General features: G+C 39.8%; 1 protein-coding gene across 5 annotated transcripts in view; it reads left to right on the forward strand.

The window, feature by feature from the left end:
• WDFY4 (WDFY family member 4) overlaps positions 1-19,876 on the forward strand; it is a 136,835-nt gene that overhangs the window by 108,107 nt on the left and 8,852 nt on the right. For all 5 annotated transcript variants that reach the window (XM_090145167.1, XM_090145165.1, XM_031607713.2 and 2 more), the window contains 10 exons: positions 423-465; positions 1,245-1,364; positions 1,909-2,026; positions 2,693-2,802; positions 7,264-7,417; positions 8,476-8,567; positions 13,207-13,419; positions 13,929-14,076; positions 14,985-15,142; positions 16,646-16,804. In XM_090145167.1, coding sequence (XP_090001293.1) covers positions 423-465; positions 1,245-1,364; positions 1,909-2,026; positions 2,693-2,802; positions 7,264-7,417; positions 8,476-8,567; positions 13,207-13,419; positions 13,929-14,076; positions 14,985-15,142; positions 16,646-16,804 — 1,315 coding nt within the window. The remainder of the gene's footprint in view (positions 1-422; positions 466-1,244; positions 1,365-1,908; positions 2,027-2,692; positions 2,803-7,263; positions 7,418-8,475; positions 8,568-13,206; positions 13,420-13,928; positions 14,077-14,984; positions 15,143-16,645; positions 16,805-19,876) is intronic.

Raw genomic sequence — 19,876 nt, forward strand, 5'->3', positions numbered from 1 at the left:
TCCTTCTGTTCCTGCTGCAGGGGTATCTTCTCTCCCCGTTTGGCAGTTTCTGAACTGTTTCTGAGTTATCGTACTTGAGGTGATATTTCATTCAGAAGCAATCTGGCACATAGCTTAGCACTCTGTGCAGTTAGAGAGGCTGGCATGGTAACCTCATCCGTCACCTGAAGCTGGCCATCCCTGTTCATCAGGCAGAACCTTGCCTCCTACTGAAAGTGATAATGAAACTGGGATCCTGCCGTGCTAACATAAGCATCGACACTCTCTGATTTTGAAATGATTTGGTCTCTGTTGAAATCTCAGTATTCTTATAGTGTTGTCATAGGATGAGAATAGGGGCTCAGGGAGCACAGGCATTAATGTATTGACTTTCTCTTATGGTTTTAAAACAATTATTTCAATCAAATATCTGTTCCATACAGGAAACACTCAGGAGGAGAAAAAATAATGCTCCAGAAGTGGCAGGTAAACTAAATCTTGTCTGCACATGATTAAGCTAAGATTTTCATTACCCGTGTGTCCACTCACAGTTATATATTGTGTGTTTATGTGCTTCAAGGCCTAAGCTATTCTCTCACAGCTGGAGGTGAGGATATTGGCAAGACGAGCAGAGTATTTACATCTGGTTATTGCAGAGGTTTTGCTCTTCCTGCTGTGAAACATATGGCCAACTATCTGACAGATTGTGTGATCCTATGCATGTTTTAAAATGGAGCTCAGAAATAGCCACCTAGTTGAATGGCAGATCATCTAAATCAGTGTATGTCTTTTTGTCTTCACTGATTTTATACTTGAGCTGAGAAATGCACTCACTTTCTTGTACTGTTCTTGGTGGTTTGAGGCACACTGAAGAAATCTATATCCTTTTGATTATATGCAGCACCTTGTGAATCCTTTCCATGCAAGCAGTTATCCAGGATTTGCAAATACACAGATTGTTTGCATTTGGCTCTTCCAAAATCCAAAGAAGTTCTCTGTTACTTAAATACCACATAAAAACATGGGTTGATTATAGACATACAGCCTGTCTGAAGAAGAGCCCGAAGAAAGACTTAGATTCTGTTGAATGGACTGTGGCATAAGAGCTGTTGTGCTGATCTGAATGGCAATAGGTGATTGATTACACAATGTTTAATGTTTATCCTGGTGGATGGGGGAGCTATGAAGCTCTGAGGTTGCCTCTGGGGCATGGTTTTCAGGGGTGGAGTTAGGAGATTTTAATGTCTGCTTCTTTTCCTTGACAGAAGAGGGAGATCAGCAACTTTGATTACCTCATGTACCTGAACACACTGGCTGGCCGCAGCTACAATGATTACATGCAGTATCCTGTGTTTCCATGGGTCCTTGCTGACTATCACTCCCAGGTCAGTGCGTGCTGCTTAGTGGGACTCAGTACTTTCTGTAATTTGTTACGTGATGCTACTGTAGTAGAAGGGCCTAGACCAAAGATTCAAAACTTGATGTAGTGAAGTCAAACTGTATTATTTCCAGATTAGCCTTGTCTTCAGGTCAGTTTGCAAAGGGATGTGTTCTGCCTCAGTAAGGTGGACAAGCACCTGTTATGTGCATACCTATGTAAGTGAAGGCTAAGCTGACTTTGCAAGTAGTCAGGGGCAGGCTTCTATCACCTGCTAAGGAGATCTAGGCAGAAAAGCCTAGAAACATGCCAAGACTTTTGTTCAGTACCTGGTAGGTCCTTCATTTGTGAAGCATCTTGTACATGCTGTCTTTTCAGTGGCATATGTTGCCATTCCATTTCCAAGTACCTACAATACTGAATCTGTGACAGCTTTGTACAGGTGGAACTTCTAACCAGCTCTGCCATAATTCAGTATCACCGAGATGGTCATAATGCCTTAGTCTGTGTTATAAAAAAAAAATCCCATGTTTGTACTTTTTGTGTATCAGACTCTAAACCTTAGTAATCCTCACACATTTCGGGACCTGTCAAAGCCAATGGGAGCACAAACTATGGAGAGGAGACAAAAGTTCATTCAGCGCTACCAGGAAGTGGAGAAGAGCGAAGGTAAGCATTTTAGAAGGCTAACAGATAGCAGAGGCTTTAAGGCATGCTTGTGAATCCCTTGGTCTTTCAAAACTTTGGTCATGGGAAGCATTGTACCAAGGAGGTTCACTTGCTTCTGCATACAGAGTGCTTGAGGATGGAAAGAGAAATGGTTGTCTTGCAAACGTTTATTTCCTACGTGCCTTAAACTGCTGCATTCTGTCCTCTTCCCTTGGGCAGAAGGCTATACAACAGCAGAAGGCAGTGTCTGAGGAAAGATTGGTCTGTTAGTGAAGTTGTATGTATCAGTTTTCTCTGATAGCTAAACTGCATATAGAAGACTGCTACACGCAGTACAGTTAACAACAGCTACAGTAAGAGGAGGAAACTGGGCATTGAAACTATTGACCTCTGGAGATTTAGACTATTTCTCATTACTAACATGTTGATATAAGAGGATAAAGATAAAGACCTTATTCATCAGAACGTGAAAGGTGTCAGGCAAAGCAGAAGAATACGCAGATGGTTGTTCAATGGATGTTCAATGCAGATATGCAAGGTGTGCTTTTTGTACATCTTTGAACGCATCTACTTTAAAGAATTACTGAATTGAGCCATAATAAATTAGTGTTATGGACTTGAAATGGTGAAATTTTCCATTGAAATATGATTGTGTCGAATTTCCAGGAGACTTGTCAGCCCAGTGCCATTACTGTACTCACTATTCCTCAGCAATTATAGTGGCATCTTACCTGGTCCGATTGGAGCCATTTACACAGACCTTCTGTTCTCTGCAGGTAAGGGGAAGGTGGCTTCTATCTTACACCTCCTTAGTTGCTGGAACAGGTTGCCCAGAGAAGTTGTGGATGCCCCATCCCTGGAGGGGTTCAAGGCCAAGTTGGATGGAGCCCTGGGCAACCTGATCTAGTGCCTGATTTAGTGACTGGAAACCCTGCTCATATCAGCGAAAATTGGAACTAGGTGGTCTTTAAAGTCCTTACCAACCCAAATGATTCTGTGATCACGGAGCACGCAATGATGACCATGTAATGAAGAGAGATTCATTCTTTTAGCATCTCTAGCCTATTCTGTATTGGACTCTAGGTTAACTGAAGGCAATGTGTTGTGACTACTGAATTCAATGGAAACATTTTAATGGAGCAGAATGATGCAGAAGGGTTATTTTGTTTTGGTTCTGTGTTGTATTTTATGATTGCGGAGATATTTAGCCACAAAGTCAGTTTTTTACTATTGCTCTGAACATTGCCTTCTGACTTTGGGGCAGATGCGCTTAGAATACCTGTCATCAAAGTCTCAAGTGCTCATACAATAACATGGCTATTGGCAAGCACTTGGAGCTGGCAGAATGAAGGCTCTGTCTGGAGTACGACAGGAGTCATGAGAATGGTGTATCTGAAGTAGAAGTAGAGTGAGGTAGATCTAGTGCCCCAGAAGGAATATTTTGATTTTGCTTGTTCTGAACCTGGCACCATTTTTTTTAGGGCTTAAAGCACTTCCCATGGAATTAAACTTCATGGAAACCGAGCCATGCATTTGCCTTTCCCAGCCAGTCAGCATACAGGGGCACCAAATTTCCTTGCTGCTCTCCTGCTGTCGGTGATGCAGAAGCAGGGCAACTTGGGCTGCAGCAGACAGTTGTTGCTCTCTTTTTTGTAACATGTTTTGTTATAGCAGGGTCTACCAGGAGGACACATTGTCAAACATGTAGTTTAAGAGATCTCTTGTTGAAGTTTGCCTCTGTTTATGGAGCAATGTGGGAGAGGCAGCTGGGCCAGAATTTTCTACAGGCTGTTTATATAGCAAGGGCTGGCGATATGTCTTCAGGTCTCCAGAAGCTTTGCTGTTGGGCTGTTCTCTAATTTTTCAGAATGAGCTAATACAAATAAAGCAATATGGTAATTAAATAATGAGCCCTATGATATCAGCTGTTACCAGCAGTAGATGATGAATTAGTGATCCACTTGAGGCAATGGTTACCATCCTGCTCTGTGAGCCATATGTTAGCTGCAGTCATGTATTACTGTGGAGCAGCTATTTCTTGTAAATGATAAAGGTTGCTATGTCTCACTGGCACAATTTTTATGCAGAACAAACTTTTAGCCTGCTTTCTGGATTTGTTTGTGTAACTAGCAGGTAACTGGCATTTCCATGTGGATGGTAATATTCAAGGACTGCTGAGATCTAAAGCATTTAAAATGTTTGGATATGGATTCACTAAACCTGCTGAACTCCCATTCTCATTCCGTTGCTTTTTTTTTGCTACATGTTAAGCTGAGGTTTCCTGTAGGTGACCAGTCCTACTGTGGCATAGGAATCATAAAGTGTGAGATGCAGTCAGGCAAACAGCTGATCTGAAACCTTTATACTTAGTAAAGAGCACATTGGAAAAGTACTTGCAAAGTTAAGGCCTTGGAAGGATGCTGAGTCAGGAGCTGGGAAAGCTTCTCCACATCTTAAAAATTGGAAAAGATATGCTTATAACCCCAAATGCCTTTCTGAATGCACATGACAGGAGAGGGCAGGTACTTGGGTGTACTCCCTCTGGAAAACTGATGTTGCAAAACACCTGCTTGTCACATCGGATACATGGGTTGCACCTAACCACAGAAGAAGTCAATATACAGGAGTTTACAAAACCTTGTATTTCACAATTTAAGTGTATTGAAATCTGACTGAAGGGAAGTATGTATATACTATGCATATTATGCTAGGATGGATGAAAGATTGTCTCATCACATAAGCATTTACTGGTACATCTTCTTCCACTGATTCCTGCAGTTACGTTTTTAGGTACCTCATAAAACTCCTTTCAGGAATTGGTCTCATGTCACAAAAGCATAGTAAAGGTGTCTGTGCTTAGTGTTTCTGTTGGAAAGGTATTCTAGGGCTTCGTGGGCTCAGTAATTAGTGACACTTGTGATTCACCTTGTATTTTAGAATCATAGAATCACCAAAATTCTATCACCAAGACCTCAAAGATCATCCAGTCCAACCATCCACCTTAACACCTGTGTTTCCCTACTTAACCTTGTCCCCTAGTACAACATCTAAATGTTTTTTTATTCCCTTCTGTTCTTATCCCACTGCTGCATTTCAGCTAGCAGGCTGGTACTCCTGGTGCTTGCCCCTATGAGGTACTTACAGAAGATAGGTTTCTTGTTCTTCATTGAGTCGTTAAGCAGTCATTTAAGCACTATCTGCAGGTAATTGCATCTCGGAGGGTGTGGTAAGTCTTTGCACCTATGTGAGCATTTCTTAGAAATACTTGGATGTCTTTGGCTGTATTAAAAATAAATAAATAAATAAATAAGACTGTGTTGCTTCGTTTTATGAATGTGTGGAGTTCTAACTTCACTCTAGAGATCACTTTGACCAGCTGCCTTTTAATACTGTACTATAGTTTTGAAAAGCATGTTTTCACCAGTATTCTTTATTCATGGTTTAAGGCCTCTACTGACAGAAAAGAAAACAGACTTAGTGTATCTAGCTATAGAAAAGCTGTAAGAGTTTATGTTGACTTGCAGTCTAAGGACATAAAGCAATTCTTGATTTTTTTTTTTTCCTTTCCGCGCACTTTTTGCATTCATAGAGAGAGAAAACTCATTAATTCTGATATAAATATATGCAAATAAATTTATTAATATAGGAAATGGGAAAATCAGTTATTGCTTCCTTTATAAATAATACAGGCTTAAGTTTTAAAGATATTACTTTTCCCTAAAATGAATTAGACAGCCAGGGAAAAAATCACATTTTTTCGTGGTGGTAATATCTTTAACCAGATTTGTCACGCTAACAGCATTTCCTATGTATATATTATTTTTATTTAATACAGGTAATCTTTTTATTACAAATCATATTGTTTCTCAGGAGATTACGATCAGCTCTCATAAAAGCTGCAAAAAAAGATGAAAAAGCATCAATCACCACCAGACGCAGCGCACTGTGTGCAGATTAAATATACAAAGCCCTTTAATATGCTTCAATGAGATACTTGTTAGCTGTTGATTTATTTATAGTGCTGCTTCTACTCTGTTTTAATTTCAATTTGAATTTGACTCCAAGGGTCCCTCTCTAATAATGATCAAGAGCAAGATGACCTTGTGTATCAGATTAACTCCAGCTAGGCTTACTCATATGGTTTCAGCCACTTCTTTGCTCAGTCCCTTCAGTGGGTGTGGGAAAGCTTCACAATTGTTGGTGGGATAAGGATGAAGGACATGAAATACAAGGAAGTGAAGCAGGACTATGTTATCATTTAGAGCTGAGGCTGGACCAAAGCCCTTTCAGAATTCACCTCAGGGGAAACAGCAGCAGGATCTTTACATCTAGAATACATGTTAGCTTTTGTTGGTAATCTAAATCAACTTGCTCATTCTAAAAAGCTCGATGCAATGATCTTCAGAAACTGATTGTCTGTTGGGTTATTTCTGTTACTTTGTTAAATAAATCCTTTGTTAAATAAATCCTTTGTTCAGTGTGGGGATGTCTGTATAGATGTGCACATGGGATTTTCACAAATTCATAGTGTATCTGAAGTCCCATTAGAAAATCCTGTAGGAAATACAGTTCCAACATAAAGCATGCATCTTTTGTTCAGTGGGTGATTTATTTTTATTTAAAGATCTTGGTTCACAATGGTTGTTAAGGCTAAGAAGGGTGCTATTATCTAGTGCTTGACTGTTACTAAAGTAAACATATTCAAATGCTTTTAGGACTTGAGGTAGTTTGTTTCTCCTTCCACATGCAGCAATTTAGTCTTATCTTCAGACGTTCTTCCCCTCTTCTCTTCTTTATGCTGTGTTTCCTTTCCTGCTGTCCCTTGCCTGCTGGGCCTTTTCTGCTTGCCTGAATCGCAAGAAGACTGAAGTTAAGATTTGGCACAACTCTTTGGGTCACAAATGAAAACACCAAAGCTGTGTTTACTGCTTAGAAATAACTTTTTGATGAAAGGAGTTACCATGAGAAGCATTAATATTGGTTATGCTGATATTTTCAAGCAGATCGTTTCTGCTTGCCTCCAGGTTATTACAAACTACACAGCCTCCAAGCTGTTTGGTATTCTCACTCTACCTATCTGCAAATTGGGACCGAGGTAGTAAACAGACCTGGGACAGATCCTGAGATACCGCCTCATCAAATATGATGATTATTGTAGAATTGGCTGAGATTCTGTATCTGCTTCTTGTTTAACAGAATATTCACAATGCAGGTTTTTTTCTATCTCCATTTTACAGGGTGGGAGCTTTGATGTTGCAGACAGGATGTTTCATAGCGTCAAGAGCACATGGGAATCAGCATCAAGGGACAATATGAGTGATGTCAGGGAGCTCATCCCTGAATTCTTCTACCTGCCAGAGTTCCTCACCAATGCCAATCACTTTGAACTAGGTAAGTGCTAGAAGGGACCTCACTTCTACGGCTGTGAAATATATGCTAATTTAACTTTTGGAAATGGATCGGTTGCTAAATGGCGATGATGAAAGGTCTTTTTTAAAATCTGCTGTCTGTGGTGCTTAACGTGCCACATTTGACCTCAGTATCACTTGGAACGATTCCCTGCAAGTCTTATGAACTAGATGCATCATCCCTGGCATCGAGCAGTATCACAGTCCCTTCTGAATGAGTGTACACTTTTTCTAGACCTGTAGGGTGATGTTGAGATCTAGTTATAAATTGTACTTAAGAGCTCAGTGGAGTGAAATATGCAATAAAAAAGGCAGACTAGAGAATGGATGTTAGAAGGCTGTTAAAATACTGTAAAGAATTTGGACATTTTCATATTTGAGAGGAGACTAAGGAGCAGAGCCTAGCTGATAAAAAAAGATCCAGAAATTGAACTGGATGTATTAAATGGAAGGACCTAAAAAAGGAACCAGAATTTCATGGATAGCAAATAAGTAGAAAGATTTTGCAATAAGTCAATCCAATAACCCAAATCTGTTCACTACTGCCCTGTTAGGAAACTTGCAGTCTCAAGCCACCAGACCCAGGCCTTAACTTAGATCATCCAGTTGTGTAACTCCTGTCCTGATTTAAGAACTTATGCTTACCTTCTGGAAGGAATCAGACTACAAAGGACTTGAGATCAAAATCCTTCCTAGAGGCTGCTTTAGCAGAAATAGTTGGCAGTTAGTCCAGTGGGATTATGTATAAGAAAAAGGTTGTGTCAACAGGTCTGTCTTATCTGAGTTTGCATTCAGGGTTAAAATGATTTGTGGTGAGGACATGCATATAATTACTGTATTAATTACGTCTTCTCAGTGCTTTATTAGTAGATCAGACACCCAAGGAGAAAAAAATTCTTCACTGTGACACTATAGCATAGAATCTGAAATTGCTTGCGTGAATGTCACCTAAATTTCCCTTGACTTCACTGTTTTGGAAAAGCTGTTACTATTTGCAACATGTGTGATTCTTGGTTTTAATTCTTCCTTTAATTCCTGCAGGCTGTATGCAGGATGGAACAGTGCTGGGAGATGTGCAGCTTCCTCCTTGGGCAGATGGAGATCCCCATAAATTCATTCTCCTGCACAGACAGGTTAGTGAATATGGTGTTTTGGGTCATAGTGCTGAACTGATTCCCATTGAAAATGAAATCCTAAAAGCCAGAGTCACAACAAAGGTGCTAGACCCAAATAAATCCTTCCTTTCTGGAATTCATGTTGTGTTTTGGACCTTGCTTGTCTGCTTGACAATTCACTCAAGACCAACTTTGCAGATTGGATGAAATTAGATCCAAGCCACAGACCTAGATCTGTTCTCAGTCCGTAAGAGTGTGTGAACATATTTTAATGCATGCACATGACATTCACATGCGTGCAGTTCCATGTTGTTGCTAAGCAACTACATGTGTATTCAAACTACTTTTCTCTATCTGAGTCATGCCAGCACTGCAATTACTTTTTTTTCTAATTTTTTTGAGTGGGAGGAAGTAAAATCTAATATTTTAGGGTTAGTTTGGAGTTTTAATGGGGGTAATGTTTCTGCCTTTAATAAAGTCAGCCTTGACAATCTGAATGCTAATAGCTGTAAGGCCCTAAAGCTTACTGCAGTTGGTGTGTCCATAGATAGCAAGACAGATGTGGGAATTTCTAGTAGTAATGAATGCAAAGGCAATTCTGTAGGAAGATTTTTCATTGAACACAGAGTTTGCAGCTGAATGCGGTTGTGTAGGTCTCTGTTAGAGCTAATAATGGAATGGGCTGTATTGCCTGGATGTATCTACCTTATTTCATCAGATTTCTGCTGGGGAAAAAAAAAATACGGTACGTTTGTGAGCACATGAAGGGTTGCTGCTTTGTGCAAGGTGTGTGGCAACTGTGTGTTAGCACTGGCGTGACAAAGCAAGTAGGCCATTATTTATTCTATAGTCTCCTCATTACTTGACTGTACCGCACAAAAATGGATGTGATTGTCTTCTCTATTTTATCTTTAAATGTCTTTCCTTACTTTATCTCCTCATATACTGCTTCCTAAATCCTGTCTCTGACGTTCTTAATGACTGTATCAACTTTTTATTCCTGTTTTGAATAAAAATCAGATAAAATTATTGTCGTCTTAATACTCTTTTATCCAACTTTTGCTTTACAACTGACAGCAACTGCCATTCGTCCATTAAATTACCACTGTTCTTATATCCCTTGCTTTGCACTTCTGCACTGCATTTAGGGCTCATGTTTTCTGTCACTATCTGTACTACTAGATTATTTTCCAGGGTTTTTTTTTTTGGGTGTTCTCTTGAATCTTCATTTCATTCCTTTGTATTTACCCATACCTTACTTCATGTCAGAGAACTAGAAGGCAACTATCTTCATGTGACTGGTCTTGCATACAAGCCTCCTTCACCATGCCTTTGTTTGGGATTTCTCTGGCTCCGCTCCTCATACCTAAGGTTTCTCTCCCTATATGTGTCTGCTTGATTCATTTGTTCTTATCTCTTCTCACAATTTCTTGTTCCTGCAGCCACCTGGGTACTGTCAGCAATCTTGCTCTACTTCTATGCTTGGCAAAGCCTTTTTTATCTTTTTTTTTTTTTTTTTTTTTTTTTTTTTTTTTTTTTAATATGTATCCTTTATAAGCTGGTTCACAGGTTGTAAATCCATCCTGGAGAAGTTTTCTTCTATGAAATGATTTTTAAGAGATCAAGCTCCTGGTAATGTGCAATGTCTGCATACTAGCTCATGAATTAGTGATATTACAAGTCACACAGTGGGGTGAATAGCTGCTTAGTATTATTACCGAGTCTCCAGTGTCCCCATGCTTAGTAGCTAGATGCTGTGGTGTGTTGCTACATAAATAACTTAAACCAGTATGTTGAACTTACTTTGTATTCAGTAACTTATAAGTTACCTCACAGAATCTATGTTTGTCTTTGTTAGTTTACCTTGTATTCCTGTAGCTGTTAAATGTATAACTCAGTGTTACTGGGCTGACAAGTACACAGCGAGTAGATATGTCTGATGAAATAAGAGGATGTCAGTAATAATAAGGACGTTTTTCAATAAATCATTTCAACTTTCCATCTTTGGCTGTTCAGACTCCTGTACATACTGAGTAATGGGTATTACTGAGTTAAGCATCACAAAAAGTGTGTAGAGAGTGATCTAAAGGCTCGGAACTGTAGACACACTGAAAGATAGTGAGTTCTGATCAGTGCTCATCACCACATGACAATTCATCTACTGTAAGGAAGGAGATTCTTGTTGTAAGTGTTGTATGCGTGGCAAGTGTGCTTGGGTCGAGTACAGTCATTTCCAAAATGAAGAGCTGAGCCTAAGGAATGCCTGGTTCCATCACTTGCAGGGAAGCAGCTCAGTGCTATACCCACCGCATGTAGGCTTTGACCACTGCTGTCAAGTAGATAACTCTTCCTTGGTGTTTCCCAGTGATTCTAAAGAAGGTGTGTAGGTTTTGGGGCTCTAGTTTCTTCCTTTGCTCTGTCTCATGCTCATTCTGTAACCCTACAGGTTGCTTAATCTCTGTCCTCCAGTTAAGTAAATATGGGAATAACGCTGTCCTTCCTTAATAGAGAAAGACTGGAAACAGACTTCTGTAGATGCCTGAGAGCTGCTGCAATTTTTACTGATATTTTTTAAAGAAAAGGGAGTAGGGAGGCATTCTGGCCTACATTCTGGCTTGTTTGGATGTAAAGTATTGAGCTTCGCTCCTTATTTCTTGTGTAATGCTGGCCACTTTGAAGGCACTTAAATACAATGGAACCATCTGCTTTAGCCATGTAGTTTGGAGCAAGGGTGCAGTTTTGAAATGATCTGTCAGTCATCCCTGCATAGCATGCTTCTGTTCTCATTGTAAAGAGATCTCTGATTGTTAACTAGATTAGTTTTGGATGAAATAAAACCAAAAGCTGTGCTCCAGTTGTGCACCTAAGGGTATACTTTTGCCACTGGTGGCATTCAGCCTGAGGGAGCAGACTAGATCTAATTTGAAGTAAAGCCCCCACAGTGCAAGTAATGTGGGTACTGGGTCCTCTCTACCAGCTGTTGTGTTCTGCAGACCTGCTTCCATCGAGCTGCACTGTTTGATAACATTGGCACAGATGATTAAGTCACATGACTTGTAGAAATTAATCGAAATCTAAAGGAGGAGCAGTTTAGCAAGTGAAAATCATGCTTATAGACTCATATTCTTAATGATTTGCCAGGCCTGATCAGACCTCAAATACAGTCAGTCCAGTATTTTCTCTCCAATCATAGCTGGCACCAGATGTTGCACAGGAGGGTGCAAGAAATCTTGCCATGGAAATTTAGTTGATCAGGCTGCCTGGAAAAGCTTTGTCTAATACTGAAGTGAAGAGTTAGAGGTCTTGACCTCCCTAACGCCAAAGCTTCTCTCTCCTCTGAAATCACCTGCAGTTCTAGATGTACTTGTTACTAGTGTTACTTGTTACTAGTGTTGTTGTCCTTTTCAGGAGGCTTTACAGAGTTTGAAGAACTAAAAAGATCCAGGTCAACACTGTTGTGAAACCTGGCTATTTCTCTAAGGAGCATGAGAGCAAAGATTGATTTTGAGATAAGTCTGTTAGTAGCTCCCTCTTTCACGTGTATTAAGTTGGGAATCTACAGGTTAGGTCTACGTAAAGTAATTTTTTACTCTCTTTTTAGACTACAGTTCTCTTAGTCTTGCTGGGCACGTTGCAATGCTCTGTGAGATAGTGAGTGACTGCATGGTTGCAGCTCTGTTGGTTGCTTTGTTTTGTTCTGATAGTGAAGCCAGGCAAAATTTATAGTTTGTAATTCATACACTAACTGCTTTTATTAATAAGGATGAGTTCTGAGTTGGTTTGTAAGTGTTTTCATGTTATTTGCAAGAGACAAATCGTACACTGTACTTGTTCTCTGAGCTGCCATGTGAGCTGTTTAGCTGTGGGCATGGTCATTTAAACCAGCTGCACTGGGCTCACTGTCTGCTCTGTGAAATGAGCCATTGTTCTGGATCCCATTAGCGTGTTTAATTCTGCAGTGCTTTGGGTAGGATGGCCTGCTTGGGAGACCTTTAAATGAGCATCAGGGAGTATTACATAGTCAAATGGTTTGGAGATAGGAAAGTAGTTTTAATCATGCTTAACACGGGTGCTTGAATCATTGGGCAAGGTCTCTGGGGAATGCATGAAGATTTGGTGATTGCAGGTGATAGCAGGGGCAATAATGTTTAGTGAAGCTTCATAGGTAAGGCTCACTAATCTGGAGATGGGCAAAGATTTGACTTGAAATTGTGGCTGTTGCCTGTGAACTTCTCTGGGTCTTGCAAGTACAAATTTCATTTATGATCACTCAGTTTTCTAGGGACCCCAGGTTGGGTTTGGATGTGTGCTGCCTTGTAGTGTCACTTATGGTATTCTCCAGTAGTAATTATTTTTTCTGGTTATGTTAATTCACATGCCTGTGACTTGGATTGCAGATCTGGTCAGGAAAAAATAGACATTTCTTATGTTGGGAGAAAAAAACAGACCCTGAGGTTTTCCAGCATGAGAGAATCTGGTTTCTGCAATGCTTTCTGCTTAAACCTTGTAAGGATTATATAATGTGTGTACTGATGAAACCCAGGTAGTCATGAAGCACTGCAGCGAGTGCTGCAGAGAGTTTGTCTCTAACAGGGAACTGGGAGTGATAATGTATCTGCAATGAATGTGCTCCACTGAATTAATTCGTTTTCTTCAGGCCCTGGAAAGTGACTATGTCAGTGCACACCTCCATTGCTGGATAGACCTGATTTTTGGCCACAAGCAACAAGGCTCAGCTGCTGTGGAAGCAGTTAACACCTACCATCCTTACTTCTATGGAGACAAGATGAATCTCAACAACATCAAAGATCCTCTGATTAAGAGCACCATCCTGGGTTTTATCAGCAACTTTGGACAGATACCAAAGCAGGTATCACTTTATCATGAGTAGAAAAAAAGCAGAGAGCACAACTTATTTTGATCTTGAAATATTTAATCTGGAAAGTAAGCAACTTAGATTAGAGATGGTATTTGGTTTAAATCTGCTGAAATATGGCCTGTAGAGTTCTCCAGATTTGTCTCCACTCTCTAAATACACTGTTCTTGTCATATACCATACAGCTATGGTGTCAAATCTGGGTTCTTCTTTTGTACAGTCACAAGAGTAATCACTAGTCTGGGGTTGAGTACAGTCAAATAAAGGCAGCTTTAATTCTCACCTACAGTCTTCTCTCTTCTCCCAAATCACTGGGACTAGCTTCCTACCTATGTATGTGTTGTAGCCTGATGAAAATGGGATGATAAGGAGAAGATCTGAATTTAATGAAGAAGTTTGTGTATTACAGTTCTGGAGTCTATGATTAATGGTTTAAATAGATGTTTCCTTCACAACCTGGCTGATGGAGATGCATTTTTTTCAATTTCATTCCTTTGTTCTAGCTCTTCACTAAGCCACATCCACCCAGAAATGTTCAGAGTAAAAGTTCGTCAGGAAGAGAAGCAGTACTGTCCTTTCAATCAAGTGGAATTCTTCCTCCATTTATCAGCAGCCTGCAAAACCTGAAGCTCTCACCAGTTACAGTAAAAGGTGCAGTACAGGCTGTGCTCTGTTTTCTGAGCTAATAAGTGCTGAATTCTTAAATAGGGTTAATCTGAGTTTTTAAGAGCACAAAAGTAGTTGTATAGTCTTGTGTGAATTCACATGAGTTGGTACCAAGATCCCTTCTGCAAGTTATTTGTGGAATGTGAATGGACATTCAAAGTACTCAGAATTACAGGATATCCTGAGTTGGAAAGGACAACAAGGTCATCTCCTGGCTCCACATAGATCTTCTCAAAATTATGATACTCATGAGAGATCTTGAAACTTATTTTGTAGTTTTCAGAGTAGATTTTTTATGACATCTAAATCTTTTTTTTTTTTTTATCTTTAGCATTCTGAATATATCAAAGTAAAACTTAATACTCATTGTTTTCCCTTCTCTTTCTCTCTTTTTATATTCATCAGCAAAGTAAATATGTTCTTTCCCTTTCTCTTTATCTTGATCTTCATCTTAGTCTGTTATTCTTAAGATGTAGAATCCTGAAAAATTTCAGTGTATGTGCTTTTTAATCCCATGGCAGTGGTGGTTGCATCACACAGCCTTGTGGTGGTAGCAGGCTCCTGCAGCTGTAATTCAGAGGCTGTTGGTGACATGCCCTACATCCTCTAGTTCATGACATATAGCAATCTGCCAGTGAAAAGAAGCTTAATGGCAGTGCTATTAAATCCCCTCCTTTGGAGCCAGTCTTCCTCTCTGCATGGGTTTATTCAAAAGGGGAGTTTCTGCTCTTGCCTGGAATTGAAGTGGTGGAGTGGGTTTGTCTGTGGACCTGGCCACCACTCACTGAGCCCAGCTATGGGGCTTGTCAGCTCACCACAATGCCATGTAAGGCAAGAAGCTAACCTTAGCGTTCTAAAAACAATAGAATTAAATACGTTCTTTGTCTTGTCAGAATATTCAAAAGGAGCTGTTGGACAAATTGTTCATACTGAGAAAGGCATTCTGGCTGTCGAAAAAAATAAAGTTCTGATTCCTCCTCTTTGGAACAAAACATTCTGCTGGGGATTTGATGACTTCACCTGCTGCTTTGGCAACTATGGGTCTGAAAAGGTAAAAATAAGAAAAAAATCTAAGTGTTTCAGAAATGGATGTTATGTAAGCCTTTGGTTTGTTTGGGAACCATTTTCAGAGGCTGCTGAGGAGCTGATTCTGGAGGGTGCTGTGCAATACTTTTTTTGCAGTCAGGCTTTTTGAGAAAAATCAAATTGGTTATTCCAGTGGAGTACAAAATCATTCCATTGCTGAAAAATGTGACATTTCCCCTCTAAATGATCTTAAGCTTTCCTTCAAGTGATTGTGCTGTCTATCAAATGAAGGAGAAACCTCATTTCATAGGTTGTAAGGACAAAACAAGGTCTCCTAGCCTCTGATTAGGAATTTCATTGTGCAGAACTTTCTGCTGGAATATAGATAGGACCATCTGCCAATTCCCCTCTGGCTTCCAAGCTTAGTCCAGTGCATTCATTCAATGTAATGCTGCTTCTGTTAAAAATCAAGAGTCTGTGTCACCACACTGCTGGCCAGGGCACTGGGCAGATTCAGCTTTTCTCTGCTACCAACACACTCATTTGGGGTGTCTTTGGGACAATATTATGATGTGCTAAGACACACATGTTAGCTTGCATACCAAAACAGCAGGGTATGTTGTTCAGCTTGGTATCACTGCATGCCACATGTTTATGTTTTTACAGACATATCCACAGTCACTGGAAATGAAAAAAGCAGATTTATTTTGCATTCTGTGCCCTATAAAATCACAAAGATTTTTCCATAAGTTCCGATATTAGTGGTGGCTGTAACAACCTGAGCTTTGTTCTTAATTGACATTGGATGCTTGCACGTTGTCACTATATAGTAGCAGAACGAACTTGCTTGAGGCCATGTTGGAAGTCTATAACATGAGGGGTTGGAATTCTGGTGTCCTAAGACACTGAATTAATAGAGAAAGCAACTTCTCTCTACAAAACATTATTTTTCAATATGATCACCACCATTAGCTGGTGATGAAAACAAGAATCTGCTTGCTGCACTCAAAATCTGTACCAGCAGAGGTTACCCACTGTCACTTTCACCAGTGTTGAAATGCACTTCCCACTGCCTGGCTCTGCTGACATCCACTGTTTGGTCTCCATAAACATTCAGCAAGCATTATGACTGTAAATGGGTACATTTTTTTTCTGCATGGAAGAATTCCGTTCCAAACTTCTGCTTCATACACGCTTCCATGTCAGATGCTGTTCTGTAGACTGCCTCTCTGCTGCCACATGGCATCAAAATGGAATGGAATATTGGTAGGAAGATTCATCTACTGTCATAGCACCAACATCCACACCTGACGTTATGTGCCAACAGAATAAAACAGGAAGTGTTACTTTTGGATGAGCCCTTGTACATAAATTGCAGTTGTATATTAACACAGGTGTGGGATAAGATGGGCTTTTCTTTCTTGGGTTTGAAGACAAAGGAGGCTGAGTTCAGAAAATGAAATCTGCATTTAATAAATGCGTGGTATCAGCAGATGAGTATTTGCCTGACAGCTGCTTTCTCTTACAGAACATGACTACATCTGAGTGCATGGCAGACTGGGGAAAATGCCTCTGTGCTGTGTGTCCTTCAGCAACTACTATAATCACATCTGGAACAAGCACAGTTGTGTGTGTCTGGGAACTTTCTCTGGTCAAGGACAAAATGAAACGTCTAAGCTTGAGACAGGTGAGAGACTTTTGTTAAAGAAATTTAATAAAAAACAAAAGTTAACTTTCTTTTTGTCTGATGAGTGGAAGAGAAAACATGCTACAGTGAAACAGAAAGACAGAAAAAGGTGATAGTCTCCAATATAAAAAAAACCTGCAGTCAGGCCAGGAGCTGATTATATGCTTTACCTGATAGTTACGTATTATGTTTGATAGCTTGTTGGTTTCTTTTTTCTTTTTTTTTTTTTCTTTTTTTGCTTATTTGCTTTGACAGCATTTCCAAAGTTTATGATGATAAAAAGAAAGGGATAATAAAGCATCTCCTGTCTTGTACTGCTAGAGCAGTGTGGACCCCCAAAACACCCTGTGAACATAGCTGATGGAGATGAATGCTTGACTAGGCAAAAAGATTGATACTTCTCTCTCAACCTGAATTCAGAATTTACTCCATGAAGTAGAAATGGATCCCTACAAGTATATAGTTTGTGACCTCACTGTCCACAGTCGTTTGATGTTTGTTTATTTGGAACTCATCTCTGGTCACCCAGTGGCCATATAAATGCAATTTTATTTGCAAAAGTGAATTCTCATGCAAGATTTGTGCATTTTAGCTATGGAGAGTTCTCAACTTTACAAGAAAATATGGAGTACTATCATATCCAAAAGGCAGCCTATGACCTCTTTTCCCTAAGTATTCAAGAGACAGAAACCTCTCTGCCATTCTGAACTGAATTAATAAACAGTGCATTGAACACTCCAGGTGTTAGACACTTCTGTTCAAATGCTTTGGAGGGATATTCAGGAGATATTTTGGTGCTTTTTATTTGTTCCAAAAACATTTTATTTGTCATTAAATAACATGAAAACATCAATTCCCGCTAGGGGGCCAGAGAAGCTTCAAGATCTTCATTTATCTGAAATATTGGGATGTTGAAATTAGAAGGGAAACAGTTCAGAATAGCCTTTTTTTTTTTTTTTTTTTTTTTCCCTGAGTTTTATGTTTCCCTCTAAGAAGAAACCAAAAATAGGAGACAAGCTCTTCAGTGATGACCTTTTAATCACTCTGCTTAATATTCCAAGACAGGAGATGGACATAGAAATGGAAGAAATAGCAGTAGAGAAAATGTAAGCAGTAATCTTCATGACCATCAAAATGATCCCAATCTGGGCATCTACTTGAGTTTCAAGCAACTCATTGAAGAGGCTCTGTTTTATCTTCAGTACAATGCCTTTCTCTCTTGTTAAAGGAAATTCAGAATCAGCTTTGCTGATGTGTTCCACTGTGATTAATCTGATACTACCCATTAGTCCATCAAAAGGCATTAGGTCATTCAGTGACAAATGTTGTATCTATTTTTTTCCTTTTCTTTACTTGCAGAGGTTTTGGTTTTTGATGACTGGCATAGATGTAAATTTGTACTATGGTTTAAATGACTTCCAGTGAATTACATGCTGCTTTCATGTCATTCAGTGTTTCGTGGGGGCTATTTTTTTTTATTTCTATTTTTTTGCTGAGCAAAAGAATGGTATCATCTTTCCTGAGAGAGTGAGCTTTGCTTAAGTAAGGCTGATGTGCTATAAAGTGGATGCTATTCACTTATCAGTTGTCTCATGGGACTGACACATTCTGGTTTGGAATGTAGTAAAGTGCAGAAACTGTATTTCACCATAAAAAGTCCCTTTTTCCTCTCAAGCAGGGGCTGCTTCCACAGTTTTACGGAACACAAAGATTGAGCATAATAGCCTCAGTATTGATCCATGCAATTTACTGGTTCCCTCAGTATTCATGGGCAGAGCAACCCATCCAATCCAACCCCCCAGAATTTCTGGGCCAAATGAACCGCCAGGCTGGAGAAGCCCTCAGGCAAGCTCTGTCGTGTCTGCTGTGCAGACCTGCCAGGGAGGTGTTGAACATAGCTGTGGAGTAGCTGTGCCCATGTCAGCCGGTTAAGCTGGATGGCCAGAACCCAGTTTAATTTTCATGGACTGAGCATTCCTGCAGTGAAGCTGATCCTCTTTTTTGTTTGTTGATATTAGTGAATTTACTGTGGACACAGGCCTCTCAGTTTTTCCCCAGTCTTCACAGAGGAATAATGAGATGTTAGAGAGCTACAGTGCTTGTCTGTTTTTTGCATTAATGCATCCTGAAACATTGGTGGATTGAAGCTGAGGTTTTTAGCTGAGCTCAAATCGGTATTTCTTTTCCACACTTAACTTGCATTTAGAACACTTCATCACCAAGCAGGAGGTCTTCCTGAGTTAAAAATGAAAAAATCTTGATTAAAATTTGCATAGAAGCATAGCTTATCTGGCAATATGGATGCTGTCACAGTAGGTATGCTTCCTTTCATCCTTCTGAGGAAGGGAGGGGAAATTTGGAGCCTCTGATCTTGTCCTGTTCCAGCCCTTTCTGCAGTTTACTTTTTGAGCACAGACACGAGGTTTTGCCCAGCCCTTTGTAAACGGATTGTTCTACAGCCAAAGTTACTGCAGAGAACCTCTGAGGACCACTGTTGGAGAGAAGGCCCCATTTTTGTCAGTATTTTAAATTGGTGGTTCTCTTCAATAGAATACATTGAAAACTGAAATTCATCCCTTGCAATTGCAAGACACCTTCTGTACATCATAGGCTGTACATCATACAGCTTGACTGTACCAGTGGGTTATGTTTGAATACTATTGTCCTAAACCTTGTCAACTGGTAGCACATGCTAGCCAGCAAGAGTTCAGTCTGACAGTCATAGGCTGGAAAAGAGTGTGAGATGTGTTTGCAAAAATCATTTGAGATATGTGGCTCTCTGACACAGACCCTAAAGATCTGGTAATTATGTCATGTAGAGAAAGTCAGCAGGGATTATGCAGTTACTGTTAAAACCAGCAATAAAACTGGTGGCTTTGATTTTTCACAGTAAGGCAGTTAAAAATTGAACCCTGAAAGACTTTTTAGGAAAGTTGTGAAAATCTTTCTCTGCCCTACAGAATTAATGTCATTGGTGATTATGCAGAAGAAATGTTGTTGTCATTTGAGAATGCTGCATTACACAATTGTCATTAGCATATTTCTGTCTATGACTTCTGTGACACTAAATTG

The sequence above is a fragment of the Phasianus colchicus genome, chromosome 8, assembly GCF_987193195.1.
Source record: "Phasianus colchicus chromosome 8, bPhaCol1.hap1.1, whole genome shotgun sequence".
NCBI lineage: Eukaryota > Metazoa > Chordata > Aves > Galliformes > Phasianidae > Phasianus > Phasianus colchicus.